Genomic DNA, 19741 nt, shown 5'->3' with positions numbered 1-19741 from the left:
TTGATTAGGCTTTTGAGCACCCAGCTGCCACGAGCCCAGAGCACCCCAATCTCCCCTCAGGCATGGAGGGCACAGGGACCCTTGCCCTGAGCACCGCGCCCCCACCAAGTACCATCCCCTGCAAATTCTAAGTTCAGAATGCTCCCCTTCTGGTGGTATCAAACTGCCTCAGGTATTCTATGTGACCATGGCAAGTCCCTCATCTGAGTTGGGGTCTGGCACCCCTATCCCTTCTGACATCTTGGCCAGCCTTGAAGGCTGGTCCCTCCCCCTCTCCCAGTTTGGCTCCTAGGGCCTTCTCTGGGAAGTGGGCCACACTCCTCCTGATGTAGAGGCCAGTCAGAGGTAGGGTGCTGAGGATGACCAAGGGACAAGGGCAGGAAAGGGTGGAGGGAGAGCTCCTCAGTGAGCACTGGTGGAGAGGGGAGGTTGCAGAGAAGTCTGGGCCTGGGTTTGGCCTGAGATCATCACATGTAGCTTGTCGAAGTTCTAAAAATGCACCCACACTCCACACTCTGGATTTTCTGGCTGCAAATAAAAAATTTTGAAGTTTTTGGCTGTCTTGAAGGCAAGAAATCTCTGACTATGACTCTGCTTTCATGCTACCTACTCCACAATTCCTAAATTGCAGTGAATGAGGACCTTCTGAAAGGAAGGACAGTGTCAGTACTAGACCAGGCTGGTTGTGACATGACATGTCGTGGTAATGACACCTGTGTGGCATAGAACCCCAACGAATATGACCTGAGTCAGCATCTGTAATGATTTGGATTGAACTCCATATCCAAGACGTCATGAGATGAAGGCTTGCCGTCATTTTGCATATTATTGAAAAGAGAAAAACGTCACTGACCCTAAGACTCCTCCCCTCAGTACCTGAGGCATCAAAATGTGAAGCTGAGAGACCATAGAAACACAGGGGAGCTTGTGAAACCGGAAAATATGCAGAGCTCGCTGGGCTCTGAGCTTGGCCTAAGAGCTGGATGTGTTGCAGAGGGAGGTTTGAATCTCACACAGCCCATGGGGAGGGTGCCAGGATCTCCCTTGAGGACCACATAGCCCCCGATGACCTTTTCTGTGGTGCAGACAGAGGTGGAGACAGGGGTTCTTAAAATCATGGATGCTGCTTTATTTACCAAAGGTGCTGATCTGGGGCTCGTTCTGCCAGCCAGGCCCTCAGACGGCCGTTGGGGGGGAGTGGGGGGGGTGTCCCAGCTCAGTCTTGATAGGCGAGGCCAGGTCATCCTCACCTTGGCCAGGGTGGGGCAGTGTTCCCTCCTGGGGCCCTTGTGGGGCTCCTGCCCAGTGGCAGCAGGGTGGGCAGCAGGTGCCAGCACCGCCGTCTCAGGAAGGCACTTTCAGCTTTGGGGTCCCCAGGAAGAACTGCAGGACGCGGTCAGCCAGGAGCGCCAAGCAGAAGTCCAGGAGTAGGACCTGGGCGATGACCAACTTGAACTGCAGGGCAGGGAGTGCTGGTGAGTTGGGGGCCTGCAGACAGGTTCAGGTCAAGTCTCAGGACCATGTCTATGGGGCCACTCACCTCCACAGGGATATCCACGAGTCCAAACTGGCTGTTGAAGTCAGGTGAAGAGCCAAGGAGCAGGCCCACGATGGCGAAGAGTGACACGGCTAGGCTCCACACCAAGGGCCTGTTTTCAGGCAGGCTCTCCATGAAGGGTGGACCCTGTGGGCACAGATGGATGGACTGCTGCGTGTTGTGGGGGCCCAGAGGGTAGGCAGGGTGTACTTGGGCAGGGGCTGGGCCTCACCTTGTAGTTGATGGCGAAGGTGGCCATCTGCATGGCCATGGCCATGATGTATACTGTGCTGTTGACTAGGCTTGGCTCAAATTCTTTGTATAGGTCCACAAATTGCTCCTGCCTGCAGCGACACATGGGGGTTGGGGTCCCTCTATGACTCCTGCTGCCCTCGCAAAGAGCCAGGGCTCTGCCTGGTGGACTCTGCTGGCCTGGCCCTGGTCACCCTATCCTTACGCCTGCATGTGTTCCTTCTGCCAGCACCCACCCCAAATCTGCACCCCACCGCCTCCCCGTGAGATGCTGCCTCCTTTGGGGGCACCTTGTATACACTTAGGCTGGGCCAGGACTCACTTCTCAGGGCTCCGAGCCTGGGCCTCGCTGTACAGGTACACGAGACTCACGAAGTGCACGCAGAACTGGAGCATGACTGTGAGGATGGTGTACAGGTTGAAGATGTTGGGCAGGGGTCGCTCTCGGGAGAGGGTCTTGAGGGGCTGCAGAGGCAGGGTGGGGGTCAGGACCCAGGCTCACTCTGGGGTCACCTGCCTACCCTGCTTCCTGGCAGGCCTCGTGCAGAGTGGTCACCAAATTCTGGGGGTCATGGTTCAGCAAGAGTCATCAGAGCCCTGCTTGCCCCCCAGCCGTTCAGCCCAGATGCCCCCCCAGCCTCACTCAATGGCTATGCTCTTGTGTAGGTGCCATAGGGGTCTTAAGATCCACCCTGCCTCTGCTCTAGAAGAAACTTAAAGCCCTCCCTGCTGTGCATGGGGGATGCATCACCGATCACCTCCCACCCCCTTTGGCCACCGGGGCTTCCTCGTATCAGCCTGTGACCATCTGCAGCCTTTCTGCCTAAAATTCCTGGCTAGTTCTCTTTTTCTGTTGGCCAGAATGTCAGCATCATACACCCTTCCCTGACTGACCCTGAGGCCATCCCCCACAGCCTGTGTGACCCACGGTATTTCTTCTCTGTGTTGCTTATTTTCTGAGTGGTTTTGACAATCATCTCATCTTTGTCTTCCCTACTTGTGTGGCCCACCTGAGACCCCAGCCTATGGACAGTGCTGGGTCTGAGCTGTGGTACTGCAAAGAGCCTCAGTGGCACCTGCCCTGCCTCCTGATCCTCACCTTTAACTTGAGGGTGATAGTTCCCACCCCAGGGGCTGCTGTGAGCATAAACAGCCGATGCATGGTGGCACCTATAACAGCCTGCCCCTGGACAGCCCAAGCATCACCAACTATCCACCTGAGAAACCTCTCAGCACTTCTGGGGCACAGACCCTGGCTTGGAGAAGCAGATGGCACCCTTGGGCTGGAGTGGGAGCCTCTGCTTTGGTCAGAGAGCGAAGCCCACCTTAGAGCGGGAGATGAAGAGGAAACAGCCAGCCAGCAGCAGCCCCTGCAGCGTGGCCTGGAAGTCGCTGAACTTGACACCCTCCAGGTAGAGGACACTCTGGCTGTAAGCCAGGATTAGGGCATTGAGCGCCAGGATCTTGAACATCTGCAGTGTAGTTACCAGTGTGCATCGGCCCTGCTTGATCACGTGGCAAACTGTGGGGGAAGGCAGGTGTGAGTATAGGTGCCAGGCAGGAGGGGCCAAGAGATGGGGCAGGGGGAGAAGACAACGGCAGGACTCACTGCACTGGATGGAAGAGAGCTTGGAGGTGAAGGGCGCAGCGATGCTGGCATCTCCCAGCTTCACGATGGGTGTGCTCTCATCCTCAAGGTCCCGCAGCACCTGGCTCAGGCGGTCCTGTGAGGTAGGCAGCAGGGGGTGAGACCTGACCACAAGGGGGCACTGGTGCCCCACTTCTGAGACTCACCCGCTGGGAGGCCAGCTGCTCCTCTGGGGGTGGGAGCCCCGACCTCTGCTTGGCTGCCCTGGAGGTGGTCCTGACTCCACTGTTGCTCAAGATGGGGCTGTCCCTGGGCCGTCGCCGCCGTTCGATGACCCTCTCGGGGGCATTGGCCAGGAGTGCCACACCTGGTAGGAGACTGTATGTCAGAAGCCAGAGGAGGAGTTCCCATTGTGGCTCAGCAGTTAACGAACATGACTAGCATCCATGAGGACACGGGTTCAATCCCTGGCCTCGCTTGGTGGGTTAAGGATCCAGCAGCAATGCTGGATGTGGTGTAGGCTGGCAGCTGAAGCTCCGATTAGACTCCTAGCTGGGGAACCTCCATGCCGCAGGTGCGGCCCCTATCCGCTGCATGTCCCTTGCAGAGCTGGTGCAGGGCCAAAACACCCCATTTCACCAGACCACCCACCTGAAGGAGCGCCTCAGAGATTGTCTATCTTACTTTATACAAACTACTTAGAAAAAATGATGACAAAACCCCCAAACCCAAATAAAGCATTTAACACTAGGTAGATCAAAGCCAACTGATTTCTTCAAAAAAGGGCTCCCCATTCTCCCGGAGGTCCTGGTGGCCCCCGCCACACTGGTCCTTAGACATTTATATCCCTTCCTGGCCTTCAGATCCCCAATCCCACCAGCCCCCTGCTCCATCCCCTCACTACTGCCTCCTCACAGAACTTGCTTGGTGATGTGTCCCTGATGCCAAGCTGGTGTTGGCAGTCACCACTCCCAAGGCTCAGTGGCTCACCCACGTCTGCGTGCTTCAGGGCACCCACATCATTGGTGCCATCCCCACACATGAGGGTCACGTAGCCCAGCTCCTTCAGGCTGGTGATCACAAACTCCTATTCGGGCAGAGATAGGCCAAATGAGGGCTGTGTGCTGTCCCCAGGGCCCCACCTGCCCTCTGCCACCCCCTGCACCTACCTTCTGTTTGGGGGCCACTCGGGCGAATACTTGCACATAGGGGATGAGGCGAAGCAGCAGCTGTGGGTCCTCGGCCTGCAGGTGGGCCAGGCCGTCACCCGTGAGGCACAGCGCATGCTCCAGGGCCAGTGCCTTCGGGGAGCCTGGGGCCAGGGGTAGTATGATACTGCCATCGATGGAGCGCCACTCACATGGTTGACCTGCAGGGCCAACGCCCAGGGTCAGGGATGGGGGCTCAGCTGCTCAGGTAGACGCCCTCACTGGGACCCCACATGAGTGTCCTAGTCCTCCTTTCTGAAATATCTTCTTGGCTGCCCCCCTGCCCCCTTATTCCTCCCAATCCAGGTCTTTACTAAACTATACCCCAGGCCCTGGGCACCTCACAGAGATCATCTACAGAACCCTCTAATACAGACAAAGGATCTGAAAAGCCAGAGCCTACCCCACTGGCCTATGACCATGTGGCGGGGCCAGATTCAAACCCAGGAGGCCTGATCTCAGAAGCAGTCTCGCTCCCCCCAATTCCTCACCTGAAAATCCCCCACCCCTGGGGGCCTGCCTAAAACTCTGCTTTCCCAGAGCCCGGGCATCCCAAGTCACCTCCTCAGGCCAGATACTGCTATCCATCTACTTCCCCCTCCTAGCTGCTGGTGTGGATGCTGAGTGCTGAGGACAGCTGAGGGCAGCCCATCAGCCCCCTGTGCACTGGACAGCTTGCTCTGAGCTGTCTCAGCCTGGAGGGAAGGCAGTTTCCACCTGGCTTTTGTTGTGGCTGTTTTGTTAGAGCAGCTTCACTTGCCAGTCAACAGTCTTGGCAGCCACCTCTGGTTTACCTGCCAACAATCCCCAGGCTCTGGAAGAGCTTAGTGCCTGGGACTGGGACAGAGACCTAGGATCAACTGGTGCATGCTGCTTCCAAGCCAGGCCCTGCACCCGACAGAATCCGCTTTACCAGTCAGTGGTGCTGGGGCTGGATTTGCCCCTCGATTGGGGTGATTCTAAGGTACTACTTGCAACCAGTTTGGTTACTCAGGAGAGGCCCGAGACCATGAGCTCAGGAATCAGGACATTTGAGTTCATAGCCTTAGTCACAGTGCAGTGTCTCCAAGTGATCCTGGTGGATGGGTTCACTCTCTGTTTCCTGGTCTGTAATGCAGGGGCCCCAATAGCTGACTTGGCTGGCTTCCTCCTATGTGGTGTGGGGATGGCAAGCCCTCTCGTGTGGGGCAAAGGGACCAACGTGGTAATGCAATCCGAGCCCTCTGCCTCCAGTCTGGCCATGCCAAACATAAGCACCAGCAGTCCTTGTGCTCAGGAGGGGAGCAGTGGTCATGCATACGCGGCCAGTCAGGCCTAAGGTGGGTGGGAGGATATGAAACGAGGGCTGGTGTGACTACAACCAATCACCTTAAGATTATAAATCGTTTCTGGTCCTGGAACCAGTGACTGCCCCCATGCTGCTGCTCAGGTGGAGTGTGGAGTCCAAGCGTGTGCATGGGCAGGGCTGTGATCCATAGGCCTATGTCCCAGGTACTGGATGATACTGGGTGTGTTCACTCAGGCCTGGCACAGAGGTGAGCCACGAAACAGGAGCTGTTCTTAGACTCAGGGACCCCAGAGCCCATGATCACATGGGGCCTTACCTTTCTCTGTGGGAGGCTGCAGGATCAGTGTGTGAGCCTTTTCAATGAAGTGTAGCTCCTGAGCCACGTGGCAGGCAGTGAGCGGGTTGTCACCTGTGATCATGACCACCTGGGAAGAGGGTGGAGGCTCAGTGGAATAGGGCTCAGTGGGTCAGAACTCCAACCTGGAGACCTGGGGGCCAAGTCCCCTCTAAGAAAAGCCGTAGAGGGAGGTCTTGGCCCCCTAATAGGGACTGGGCTTCCAGGGGCCATAATCTGCCCTATCTAGTTGTGTTTTCTGCAAATGATACAAGTATATGCATCTTTCTGAGAATACCCATAGCTTTCCCTGGCAATGAAAACTAAGAACCAGACCTTGGTGTGGACCCTCCTGACTTGGTAGATACTTTTGGCAGGGAGTTGGGGATGGGTATGGCAATACGCTCTAGCTTCTTGGCTCACAGCCTTGTGATGGGAAGGTGACCCTGACTGCTGAGGGCCAGGTGAGGACTGATCACGTCACTATCCTGATACTGCTGGCCCACCTCTCACACCCTAAACTCTATCCTGAGTCCCAAACTGGGAAACACAAACCACCAGAACTGAAAGAGCAAAGCCACTGGGACATGGTTTGTCTGGGTATTGTCTCCACATCCTCCAAACCAGCCTCAACTGTTTTCTAAGATGGGGTGGAACAGGGGAATAGCCCTCATCTCCCAGGGATGCGGGAGGCCTGGGGAAGTGATGTGAGGAAAGTGGCACAGGTGGGGTCCCAGAGCATCCTTGGGCCGGGATAGCTTGAGTGCCCAAGCCATGGTGGAACTTGACCAAAATCCATGGGATCTTTGCTTCCAAGACTTGGATACCCACCCTTGAGTACCCCACTGAAGATGGAACTGTCCTTCACTGACATATCCCCCTCTGTGTAAGGAGTAGCCAAGACTGCCCACCCATGGGGCCTGCTGGGGAGGGGTCTAGGGCTGTACCCGATGGGAGGCATTCTGGATCTCACGGATCACGGCCTTGGAGTCAGCCTTGAGTGGGCAGGAGACCACGATGAAGCCAACGAACTTGAGGTTGCACTCTAGGGCTTCTCGCTTGACTTCCCGCGCCTACGGATGGACATAGTAGTGCCTTCATAACCTGCCCCTCCCCTCCCTCATTTCCCAAGTTCTATAAACATGCTGTGGGTGGGGAGGTCAAAGGCCCCATCCTTGCAGAAGGGACCTTCAAGGGTCAGAGGTGAGAGGTGTGGAGAGGGTGATAGAAACCCTGGTGGCAGAGGCACTCAGCAGTGGCTGGGTGGTCCTGGCCGATCAATGGTGCCTCTACTCCCTAGTGTGGACAACAGTGGGGCACAAATCCCCTGTGACCCAGCTTCTAGGACAGGAAAGTTGGGGCTCTCCTTTGAAACCACCAAGCACGAGAGCACCCTCTTTACCTCCTACCAAAACCCGAAAAATCTCTGCCCTCATGGGGCTTGCCTTCTATTGGAGGAGACACGTAACGAAGAAAATCATAGAAATCAAAAAACGAAAAGGAATGGGAAAAAAAGAGTTGTAAATGATATAACTGACAAGGGCTTAATCTTCAAAATATACAAATGACTCATACAACCCAATAGCAAAAAAACAAAACACCCAATTTAAAAATGGGCAGAAGACCTAAACAGATAGTTCTTCAAAGACATAAGGATGGCCAACAGGTACATGAAAAAATGCTCAACATCACTAATTATTACAGAAATGCAAATCAAAACTACAGTGAGGTGTCACTTCACACTGGTCAGAATAACTACCATTAATAAGTCTACAAATAAAAAGTGCTGGAAAAGGTAGGGAGAAAAGGGAACCCTCCCACGCTGTTGGTAGGAATGCAAATTGGTACAACCACTATGTAAAACAGCATGGAGGTTCCTCAGAAAACTAAATATAGAACTACCATATGATCCAGCAATCCCACTCCTGGGCATATATCCAAGCAAAACTTTCATTCGGGGAGTTCCCATTATGACTCAGTGGTAATGAACCTGACTAGCATCCATGAGGATGCAGGTTCCATCCTTGGCCTCACTCAGTGGGTTTAGGATCTGGTGTTGCTGGAGTTGTGGTGTAGGCTGGCAGCTGCAGTTCTGATTTGACCCCCAGCCCAGGAACCTCCATATCCTGCAGGTGCAGCCCTAAAAAGCAAAAAAAAAAAAAAGGCGGGGAAAAAGGTTAGATAAATGCACCCCTATGTTCACTGCAGCACTATTCATAAAAATAAAGACATAAAAAACAATCTAAACATCCATCGATAGATGAATACTGCTCAGTCATAAAGAAGAACAAAATCATGCCATTTGCAGCAACATGAGTGCAACTAGAGATTCTCATACTAAGTAGAGTAAGCCAGAAAAAGACAGATACCATGATATCACTTATATGTGGAATCTAAAACATGGCAGAAATAAGCCTATCTACAGAACAGAAACAGACTCGCAGACATGGATGGCAGACTTGTAGTTGCCAAGGGGGAGGGGGATGGACTGGAAGTTTGGGGTTAACAGATGCCAATTATCACACTTAGAACAGATAAGCAATGAGGTCCTGCTGTATAGTACAGGGAACTATATCTAATTGTGATAGAACGTGAAAAAAGATAGTGAGAAAAAGAGTATATATAGATGTATCATTATGCTGTACAACAGAAATTGACAGAACAATTTAAATCAACTATAATAAGAAAACGAGGAAAAAAAAAAAAGAAAATCAGAGATCAGAACACTGAGTACTGAGAGAGAGATGAAGGCAGGGGAATGGGGGAGAGGGGGCCATGGGGTGGTATAGAGTAGGATGGCTCTGAGGGGGATCTGTGACCAGGCTCAGGAAGGAATGGGCCTTGACTGGGGCTCTGAACACAGAGGCATCACCTGGTATGCACTGCGGAAGGATCTCATGGTCACTGGGGGCAAGCAGATTGAGGGCCACTTGGATGAGGGCCGAGGTAGAAGTCCATAAAGGAGTGGCTGATAGTGGAGGTGGGAGCAGAGCCTACACCTGATGGGACATGGGGTGTGACTGAGGGCTGGGGATGCCCCCAGGACCATGCAGTGATCCGGTGACTGGGCAGTGCAGGGGTGGAGCTGAGCTGGAGCCAGGGAATCCAAGGTGCCTCCAGGTGTTCCCCAAGGGGGTGTGAGGTGTGCTCTCTAGGGAGCAGTCTTATGAGGTGGGATGTGGTCCCCTGGGGGGTGGGGCATGTAGGAGAGAAGAAACCAAGGATTGAGTGCCACTTGGGGCCTCCAAAGGTAGAGGCTGAGGAGGAAGATGAAATTGGGCCTGCTCATGGTGGCACTATAGGGGACAGAAGGTGATGTCGATAAGGGGCTGGCAGGTGGGAGAACTGGGCCCTTACCTGCTGGTGGGTGAGGTGCCCCAGTTCCTTGTACCCCAGCGCCAGAACACGGGCTCCTTCCCGGGAAATCTCCGTGTGAATGTGGTGGTAGTCAGGTGGGCACTGGGCGAACTGCAGGGAATGCAGGGGGATGTCACCGACCGCCCCACACCCTGCTCCCCCCGCTGGGCCGGGGCTGGCTTACCATGGAGTGCAGGGTTTCGGGGGCCCCCTTCACGGCTGCGATGTAGCAGAGATCAGTGGAGCCAAGCTTCTCATAGGAGGCGAGCACGGACATTCGCTTTAGGGCACTGGCAAAATGAAAGCGCTGGTGAATTTTCAGCCCCTGAGTTTTAATACTTCGGGGGAATACTTTCTCATCTGGAAACAAATAAGCACGAGTCCTGAGGGCCTTCGCTCCAAAGAGGCAGCCAAGCCCCAGCCCAGCCCCCTCCATGCCCTTCCCCACTCCGCCCCCCACCCCCACCTCCAGACCCAGGGCCTGTGGGAACTCCTGGCTCTGGGAGGGGTCAGAGCTGGGAGATGAGGGGTGGAGGCCCTATTCCAGGTCAGATGTGAGCCTGTGCCCACCCACCTGCCCAAGTTGCACACACAGGTGTCTGAGAGGCATAGCCTGCCTACCCAGGGGCCTAAGAGCTGGCAGGATGCCTGAGGCTCCAGCTCCTCACCTTTGGTCAGCGTCCAGTCTACGGCTGTCAGCATGGCTTTCTCAAGGGGGTCACCCACGAGAGTGCCGTCATCCAGCTGCATGAGGGAGTGGCATGAGGCCAGAGCCCGGTGTGTTTCTATGGGGATGTTGGACACAGGGGTCACCTCCTTCCCATCCCTGCAAGGATGAGGAACGGTTGGTTACGGGGTGGAGGTGAGCAGGTGGAGGGACCCCTGGGAATTGCCAGTCAGGATGAGGGATGGGGCCCCAAGCTCTACAATGGGGGGGTGTAGGGTGTTGTCTTGGTCCCCATGCCACCTGCGCCTTTCTCACAGAAGCAGAGCACATGGCTGCTGTGGGCTCACAATGAGCCACTTGCCACTGTCACTCATGCTGAGGACTGCTTGGGGAGTCTCCTGGAGTGGGCTTCTGTGGTAGGGCCTGTGACAAGCTCTCACCTTGAAGGCTTGGGCTGGGCAGCTGTCTGTCCCTGAGCCCTCAGAAAGCCCCTTAGTGGGTATGTCACAGCCTAGACTCCCCATGCTCACCGGAGCCCGGCCACCCCGCGCACCACCAGGCTGTCACTGGTCAAGGTCCCGGTCTTGTCGAAGCAGCACACCTCCACCTTGCCGGCAAAGGGGATCCGGAAGGGCTCCGTGCAGTACATGTCTGGGTGGTGGGAGCCAGGGTCAGGGGCCCTGCCAGGCTCCAGCCCACATGGCACCCTGTCCCTGCCCCAGAGACTCACAGAGCTTGGCCAGAGCAATGAGGGAAGTGTTGACGGCCAGAGATAGCTCAATGGGTAGCTCGGGGGGCACAACGGAGGTGAGAATCAGTGTGCATTCCAGAAACAGCTTGTAGCGGTTCCGGCTGGGGTCCTTGGTACCTGTAAACACAGGGCCTGCCAGCCTGGGGGCCGCGGGCACAGGGCCCAGCAGATGGGGAAGGAAGAGGGTTGTGGTGCTTACCTTCGATCCACACGTAGGCGGCTGCTGCAATGGCAAAGACCAGGAGGAAGAGGATGAAGATGAAGGTCTCCAGATTATTTGCCGTCACCCTCTTGACACCAAAGAGGATTGTGCGCAGCAGCTTGCCCTAGGGGTATGGAGGGACAGAGGCCTTGCCTGGGAGGGTGGCAGGCTTCTCTGCCTAAAAGTACCAAGGCCAGGTTTTCTCTCTGCTGACAGAGAGTGCCTACCTGGGCTAAGTGAGCCCCACAGCTGACAACAGAGCTGTTCTAGGGACCATAGAGCTGTGTGGGCAGCTGCAACTCAGCCACAGAGTTACGGAGTCAGTGGCTGAAGACTGGGGGATGGGGCAGAAGTGACTGAGATGGAGGGGATGAATTTCCCTGAAGGAGATCTGATTCACCATCTCTATCAAGGAGTCCTCATACCATTTTAGGGAAGAGTTTATAGCTCAGACTTTGTGATCCCCAAGTGTGTGGGATCAGAAACAGTCTACTGTCTGTAGGCCTCACCAGAACCTCAGTCGGGGAAAACAATCTGTTCGGGTCTGGGGCTTGTTTCTGTACTCTGGCCCCTGGCCCACTACCTGCTCTCAGTGTGAACCTAGGGGGTGGATGTTCTAGGGTCTGAAAAAGTTGCCATTTCAACTGTCCACCATTCATCCCAGGGACCACCCTCCCCAGAGCTGAGCAAGATGCCACACCTGGGACGTGTTGAATCCTGTCCTCAGAACGAAGGCCACACACCCGTTGTCGACCGCTGGGGAGACAAGGCAGAGCTAGAGTTAATTCACGTCTGCTCATCCTGCTCCCTCAGAGCCAAGCAGATGTTGGGGGTGTGGGGGCGATGGGGTAGGTCACCCCCAGACATCCCCGAGGCACCTACGCTTCAGGCCCGTGGTGGCCTTCTGTGGGGGGATATGCTGCACCACCTTGGTGCCGCCAAAGATGACATGGAGCCGGGAGTCAGCCTGCAGGTCCAGGACCCGGTTCGGGCTGAGGTCTTCGATGGGCTCCTGGGGAGGACAGTGAAGTCGATGGCTAGTCCCACCTCAGCTTCCTTCTCCATCCCATCTGGAGAGTTGGACCCTGGGCTGGGAGGAGCCTGCCTGACCCTCACAGGGCTCCCCATCCCATCTGGTGTACCTCACTAAGGGCAGGGGCCCCACCTTGTCCTTTTTCCACCATCGTGTGCAGCACTGACCCCGTCACCCCAGATCCACAGCCTCATTTCTCTTAGCCTATCTCAGCCTGAGATCCCAGGCTGCCTGACACCCCACTTGGCCTCTCATCCCCTTCCCTTTCCTTATCACTATCTAGCTGCCCTTAGTCAAGGGTGCTGATCTGCCAGGAAACCCAGCAGCTCCATCTGGATGCTGCGCCCACTTTGCCTCCCCCTAGTCTCCTGGGCTTAGGGGTGGGTGGGTGTCCATCCCTCCTCCATTTGAGCCTGGGCAGGATCCTGGCCTCACCACCAGCCCTTCCCTGGCCCATCTCCACCTCAGTGAATGGGATAGATGTGCTGAGTAGACCGAAGACCACCCACTCCCCACTCTGGGCCCAGCACCTTCATCTGGGGGACCGACTCTCCAGTGAGCATGGCCTCGTCTACGATGCAGCGGCCCCGCAACAGCAGCACATCACACGGCACCAGGTTCTCCTGTGGGGAGCGGCCTGCAAGTCAGGGGCAGAATGGTTGGACAGAAGCCTGAGGTGGGCTCCCACTGGGATAGAGCAGGACTGGGCCTCACCAATTGAGACGATGTCCCCAGGTACAACCTCATCGCTGGCAATGGGCCTCCACTTCCGGCTACGGTAGACCTGAGATGGGGTAGGGTGCAGTCAGCTCTAGGAATGCACCTGTGCCGTGCCCACCCCAAGACCGCAGGAACCCTGCTATTCAGCCCATCTCCCTGCTGGCCACACCTGGATCATGTGGGGCTTGTTGCCCATCTTCCGGATCTCTGACATGTTCCGCATCTGCTGCTGCACTAGAGAAGCCTCAAAGGCCACCAGCATGGAGAGTGTGAAGACGCTGTAGTACCAGTACTCGTCCAGACACCAGAGCCCCACGCAGAACACCTGCAGGACATGGGCCATGTCTGTTTCTGGGAATGCAGGTGAAATGCCTGAGGAGGGCTAGATGGTACACTGAGGGTCAGTGTTCTGTCCACGGGCTCTGACCACGAGGACTGGGAGAGGTTTTTGCTGTTGGCAGTGGACAAAGGTTGCTCTGGCTGTGAAAGGCCCAAGGGACAGGGTGGGGAGAAGGGCCGGTGTTGCTGCTTTACCTGGAACACAAAGAAGGGTGCTGTGGCTCTCTCCTTGAACAGCTCTGAGAAGTCAGGCACCACCATCTCAGCCCTGCAAGAGATCAGAGGCCACATCCTGTTCACAATGGGAGGTCGGAGGCCCCACCCTGACACCTCTACTTGGGGGGCACTGAAGACCTATGGGGACATAAGAACCCTAGGGAGCTTCCAGACCCTGGATGCTCCATTCAACCATGGCCCTCCTTGACTGGGAGGCATGGGAGCAGACATGCTGATTGTTCGCAGCTCGCTGCTCTGCAGAACCCAGAGAAAGCTTCTGAATAAGCACTGGGCTCTTTAGGCAGCTGCCCCTGAGTGGGGCTGGTGAGAGGCAAGAACCTATTATCTGGTTGGGCAACAAGGCGAGGGGAGAAGGAATGGCCGACTGAAGCTGCACAGAGACGGCCTGGCAGCTGGGAGCTGAGGGGCCCCGTGGGGCCCGAAATATTGTGCCAGAACCCCAGCTAGTCTGAGCTGAGATTTCCCAAAGACTCCCTGAATAAAAGCCTAGGAATTTAAGCAGGGCCTTGAAGGGGTGTGTGGGGGCCTCAATTGGCTGGGGGACCAGCCATGTCAACCAGGGCCATCCTTGTTCTGCCCCACAGAACTGGAGGGATGTTTGGGACATGGGATTTGAGAGAAAGAAACTACACGGCGGCCATATTGTGATAAAAACCAACTGAGCCCTGCCCTGGATTGTACAGGGTGCTCTTGCTTAAGCAAGGATGGTGTAAGAGGGGACATCCCAGGCTGGCACCACGGCTGACCTAGGTGGGGGAGGGGAGGATCAGTAAATGTTTCCTGTAAATCTTGTTATTATATTGCTGAGTGTGGTAACATATTTGTAATTTTTGAAAAACAATTAGGTAAAGATTAATTTCCTAGAGGTTCTGAGGGTTTTTGCGTTGAGGACAATTATCACCGTAACCAGGATGGGGGTCCTGAAGCACAGCTCTGACCCCTCCCAGCCTTGTGGCAACACTGGTGGTTTTGGTGAAGATTAAAGGAGAAAACACACACAGAGCATCTGGATTCTACCTGATACAAGTAAGGGCTATTTTGATCACCAGCATTTTTTTCTTCTCCTCTATCATTATTCATAAAGTGCTGGAATATGTATGAGGAGAACGGCTAGGATTTACATTTATAGAAAGAATTTAAAATAGGAATTCCTGTCGTGGCTCAGGGGAAATGAATCTGACTAGGATTCATGAGGATGCAGGTTTGATCCCTGGCCTCACTGAGTGGGTTAAGAATCCGGTGCTGCAGTGAACTGTGGTGTACCTCGCAGATGCAGCTCGGATCTGTGTTGCTGTGGCTTTGGCGTAGGCCAGTGGCTACAACTCCTATTCAACCCCTAGTCTGGGAACCTCCATATGACGTGGGTTTGGCCCTAAAAAGACAAATAAATAAATAAGTAAGTAAAATAAAGGGTGAGTTGTCCCCCTCCTCCCCAAAACAAGACAAGGATGAGCAGCCCCGGGCTAGGTACATGTGCTACAGGGAGGGGCTCCCAGCTTTGGGCTCTCCAGCAGATTCCTGTCAGCAAGTAAATTTGGGGATTACTAGACTAGGGCACATTTCTCAAAGGTTGCTCACCACATTCACTTGGGATGTTTTCTTGAAAAGATGGACCCCTCCAAATCATAGGGCATAAACAAATACGAAAGGAGTCACTAGCTGGGACAAGGACCTAGGCTGTGACTACAGGTAGAGCCCCAGCCCTGTCGCAACAGGGGTGAGGCATGGGGACTTGGATACTTACTTGTTGCTCCCAAATTTCTTCTCGGCTGCTCGGATCTCCGAGTCCTCTTGGAACCCTCTGTTGCTCTGGTAGTATGAGAAGGCGTTTCCCACAGGAAAGGCCACAGGGAGGAAACGCTTCTTTTCCAGGGCATCATAAGAATACTTGATCTTCTGGAATTCAAAGGATAGCACCTCTTGTCCATCTTCACCCTGTGGGAGAAGATGTGTCTGTGGCAGAGGCCCCTGATCTAGGAATGTCAGTGCCTGGGGGTCCCACTCCCACCCAGGCCCCCTGCCAGGGGGGCACCCAGCAGGTGGTCCCTACCTCATCTCGGTGGAGGGCCACGAGCTCAGTGGAGCCATTGTTGGGGGTTGGCACCACCTTCACGAAGGTCGCTTTGCTGGGGTCGTACTCCTGTGAGAGGCAAAGTGCTGCTGTTGAGCCCCCGTTTTTTTTTTTTTTTAGGGCTGCACCCTCTACATAAGGAAGTTCCCAGGCTAGAGGTTGAATCGGAGCTACAGCTGCTGGCCTACGCCACAGCTACAGCCATGCCAGATCTGAGCCGAGCCTGTGACTTATATCACAGCTCATGGCAATGCCGGATCCTTAACCTACTGAGCAAGGCCAGGGACCTAACCTCATGGTTACTAGTCTGGTTTGTTACTGCTAAGCCATGACGGGAACTCCGTGTTGAGCTCTTCTTAAGCCCTTGCTCCACGAGCCTCCACTGAGGAGCTCGTGGGCACTGCAGTTCCATGGACATTTTCTGGAAAATGCCACTGGGCTTTTGGGTGCTGGTCTGCCCACTCCCTCATCTGTTACTGGGACAAGGAATAGCACTTTACTGTGCCTCTCTGGTCCCACCCATATTATAAAGCCAAGGTCACAAACAGCACCCAATGCCCTGGCTCTGCTGACAAAGACAAACTCAAATAGGCGGAATGCTGACTGACATGACGTACACTCTTAATCCACATAAACCAAGCCTCGTCACAGCCCACCTGGCCTGCCGCTCCTGTTCTGCCCCCTACCCCCATTACTATTCTTGTTGTGTCCTTAACTGACAGGGATGATGAGGCTCATCCTTGTCTCAGCTAAGGACACATGCTGTTTTCTCTGCCTAGAATGTGCCGTCACACAGCCATTTTCAGGCCTTTGCTCAAAGGTCACCTTTTCAGGAAGCCACCCCTGGATGCTCCATCTAAAGTTCCCTCACAAAATCCTTGTTTTGGTTTTCCCTCTTTAGCATTGACTGCTGAGTTCTATCTCCCCCACTGACATGAAAGCAATGGGTTTTGTCTGTTTTTTTTTTTTTTTTTTTTTTTTTGCTTTCTAGGGCCTCATACGCGGCATATGGAGGTTCCCGGGCTGGGGGCATCTAATCAAAGCTACAGCTGCTGGCCCACACCACAGCCACAGCAACTTGGGATTCAAGCCATGTCTGACCTACACCACAGTCCACAGCAACGCCGGATCCCTAATCCACTGAGCGAGGCCAGGGATCAAACCTGCAACCTCATGGTTCCTAGCTGGATTAGTTTCCGCCGCGCCACAATGGGAACTCTGGTTTTGTCTGTTTTGTTCTTTGCTATTTCCCCAGCACCTAAGACATGGGAGGCAATGAATGGAACTGAATGAGTACTCGCTCAATCCTGTGAGTTGCATCCATCCCACCTCTGCTCCACCAGACCCTGTGCTGCCATGTTTTCTTTGCCAGCAAAGCACTGACCCTGAGAAACAGGGCCCCACCCCTCCAAGAGTTCATGGGCCACCAAAGCAGGCAGAAAATAATGACAAAAGACAGAACTACGAACACTGGTAACACCACAGAATTAAAGTGCAAAGCACTACACGGAACCAGCCCCACAGCAGGTGCTCTGTGGATGCCATCTCAGTTTCTTCTTACAATGGCAACTCTGAGAAAGCTGTTAAGGTTCTCACTTTACACAAGGGGAAATTGAAACCCAGAGAGCAGAAGCACCTCCATCTGAGATCTCTGATGTAAAACCAGATCTGCCTGTCCTAACCCCACAGCTGCTTAGCCCATCTTCTCTATCCCTGGAGAGGAAGTTAATAGTCACACTTTCTAGCTGCAGGCCAATAGGCAGCTGGAGTTTGGAAATGTCACTTCCCAACTCCCCTCCATTCTTTAATTCCTCTCTGGGCTCTTTCATCTTACTGACTTGAAGCCACCAATCCCAGAAGTTTTGAGTCCCTGTCCTGGGATCAGAGAGACTTCCCTCTCTCAGAAGAGAAAGAGGACTCAGTCCACATTTGGAGTCAAAGATGGGTGGAGGTCCTCTCTCTTTTTGTAGCTCTCAGTGCTGTTCCCTTTCTCTCTTCTTTTAGCAGACACATGTCTGGGATCAGAGAGAAGGCCCATCTCAGCGCCCATGGCTCCAAACCTGACAGTATCGTCTGAGGGCAGTGGCACAGTCACTGTTATCAATTGCTGAGGGCAGCCCTCACTCATCTAGATGTCTCAACTAAAAGTCACATGCACTATCTGGCTATTGTATTCTGAGGGCAGCCCTCACCACCCTCATCCTAGCAGATGGACACAAAGAGACTCCAAGCAGCTAAGTCACTTGTTCACAAATAGCGCCTGCTCCTCTTAAACACTGCAATAAACTGCATTTCAAGCTCATTTTAGTTGTCGTGGGCTGGGGGGCTCTGAGCACTGGCCAGCTCAGTTCTCAAACTAAACCCCACCCTGCAGGTCTAGCCTCTCAGTTTGAAAAGCAAGGTAGGAGACTCCCAACGAAGAAGGTAGGTCCGTTTCCAGGAGAAACAACCAATACCTGCTAGTATGGGAGCTATCAAACGGTGAAATTTGCTGGGCCATGAGCTAATCTTTTTACAGGTATTACCTTGTAGGATCTATATGACCACACCAGGGAGGAATTCCAGAGAAGGGAAGTAACCTGCGCTAGGGTGGCACAGCCAAGTCAGCAGCGGGGCCAGGATTTAGCTAGCACAAAAGGGTGGGAGGGCGCCGGCAGGGACCTAGGTCCAGCAGATGAGGAGGCCCAGGATGGGCTGGGGACGGACACGAATGCTGTGGCTGGGCTCTGAGCTGAGGCCGGACCGTGCAAAGGGTTAGGCTAGTGTGCACACACTTACCGGGGTGCAGGTGAGCGCGCAGTGCGCGTGCACGGACCAATGCCCCGAGAGGACGGTGAGCGCGTGCGCGAGGCAGATGGTGGCGAGCACAAGCAGCGCGGCCTCGGGGATCTGCGCCCAGCTGCTGCCCCAGCCCCAGCAGCCGGCGGCCGCGGCGCCCAGCCAGGCTGGGTAGAGCAGTCCCGCGAATGGTAGCACCGTGAGGCGCCGCAGCAGCGCGAGCCGCCGGTACGGCCACACGGCGGCTACCAGCTCGTCGCCGCTCGCTATGAGCGCCGGCCCGGCGGCAAGGACAGTGCGCGGCTGCGGCTTGGGCTTGGGCTGCCCAGCGGGCCGGGCCCCGCAATGCCGAGCCCCGCAAGGCACCGCATTGCCCACCGCCGCCGCCATCTTTCCCAGCGCCGCGCTCGCTTCCGGGCAGAGGCACCGGCTCGCTTCTGATGTTTTACTTCCGGTAAACCCTGGGCGCCGCCATGGCAGCAGGGAATAAGAAGAGCCAGGGCAACGCAGGGGTTTGGGTCCGGAAGTGGCTTCTCAGGGCGCCGCCATGACCGGCTGTGGCCAGAAGGAGAAGCAGGGCGCCACCATGACAGGGTTAAGGCTGCCTGTCTGCTCTGCCACGCCGGACTAAGACCGGAAAAGACCATGCTGGGTGGGCTGGGCGCCACTATGACAACCTAAACCGGAAGAGGTGAGTCCTCGGAGACTGCACGATCTAGGTCACGAGGGGAGGAGCCTGAACCTTGCAGAGGCGGTACCAAAAAAGTGCCGGCCTTCAAAGGGGTTGGGGTTTGTCGATAGGGCGGGGCTTGTGAGGGGCGGGGATGGGATGAAGTTTCCCTCCCTCCAGGCCTGGGCGGGACTCGGGTCTGGTGGCCTTAGAGAGCGAAGACTGGACGCTGTCACACCCGCCAAGGGACATCATGTAACAGTAATTACACACTCACAAGTTGGAAGAATACGAAAAGTTAATGTTTATTTACTTATTGGTTATTATTTACTTTCCTGGTATCTAAACAAAACCACAATAGGACTAAGTAACACTGGCAATTAGTATTACAGCACCTAGTAGTACTACTAATTTAAAACACAGCAAACAATACATTTGAGAAAAATGTATATCGATATGTTTATAATGTTTCTTTCTGAACTCAAATATAGCATTTTTTTGAACTAATTTTTAAACTCTTCATTGGGTGTTAAATTTGTAGGTTATGTTGTGTATTCTTGAGATTCTTAAGGTGTATGCATGTTAAGTCTGCAAATTGAGAGCATAAATGCAATAGGACTTATGTAATATTATATATTTAATAAAAAAACAACCTGACGTTTCTTTCTGTCCTATGTTACACAGTAGGGTATTTTTACTCTTTCAGTTT

General features: G+C 54.5%; 1 protein-coding gene across 6 annotated transcripts; it reads right to left on the bottom strand.

Annotated features, from left to right (window-relative positions):
• Positions 1–1105: 1105 nt before the first annotated feature.
• ATP13A1 (ATPase 13A1) lies at positions 1106–18759 on the bottom strand. 6 transcript variants are annotated; one of them, XR_014837339.1, is made up of 26 exons: positions 18363–18759; positions 15564–15653; positions 15258–15448; positions 13472–13544; positions 13107–13262; positions 12932–13001; positions 12748–12854; positions 12067–12196; positions 11885–11940; positions 11182–11308; positions 10962–11099; positions 10762–10882; positions 10233–10390; positions 9749–9854; positions 9565–9675; positions 7155–7280; positions 6190–6298; positions 4547–4746; positions 4293–4464; positions 3584–3744; positions 3399–3513; positions 3115–3311; positions 2112–2254; positions 1770–1881; positions 1541–1684; positions 1106–1455 (listed from the first exon to the last, which is right to left on the bottom strand). XR_014837339.1 is itself a non-coding variant. In XM_085012176.1 (26 exons), the coding sequence occupies exons 1-26, from the start codon at positions 18750–18752 to the stop codon at positions 1345–1347; spliced, it is 3684 nt and encodes a 1227-aa protein (XP_084868302.1). In that variant the 5' UTR covers positions 18753–18759; the 3' UTR covers positions 1106–1344. The 6 variants fall into 6 exon arrangements, 3 of the variants coding, with proteins under 3 accessions (XP_084868302.1, XP_084868303.1, XP_013842955.2); XR_014837338.1 differs by having other exon boundaries at positions 4302–4464; XR_014837337.1 differs by having other exon boundaries at positions 4368–4464.
• Between the last annotated feature and the right edge of the window lie 982 nt (positions 18760–19741).

Source organism: Sus scrofa, chromosome 2 (assembly GCF_054392235.1).
Source record: "Sus scrofa isolate SSC_HxYL_T2T_F1_AM1 chromosome 2, Sscrofa_HxYL_maternal_Yorkshire_Landrace_v2.0, whole genome shotgun sequence".
NCBI classification, from domain to species: Eukaryota; Metazoa; Chordata; class Mammalia; order Artiodactyla; family Suidae; genus Sus; species Sus scrofa.
This window is presented reverse-complemented; position numbering and strand designations above follow the sequence as displayed.

What these genes read in the sequence shown, in the direction of transcription:
- ATP13A1 (XM_085012176.1), bottom strand. Translation starts at nt 18,752, where the DNA reads ATGGCGGCGGCGGTGGGCAATGCGGTGCCTTGCGGGGCTCGGCATTGC. An exon ending in CAGGCTCGGAGCCCTGAGAA is followed by an intron (nt 1,882 to 2,111) that starts GTGAGTCCTGGC and finishes GTGTCGCTGCAG; the next exon opens with GCAGGAGCAATTTGTGGACC. An exon ending in TCGTGGATATCCCTGTGGAG is followed by an intron (nt 1,456 to 1,540) that starts GTGAGTGGCCCC and finishes CCTGCCCTGCAG; the next exon opens with TTCAAGTTGGTCATCGCCCA.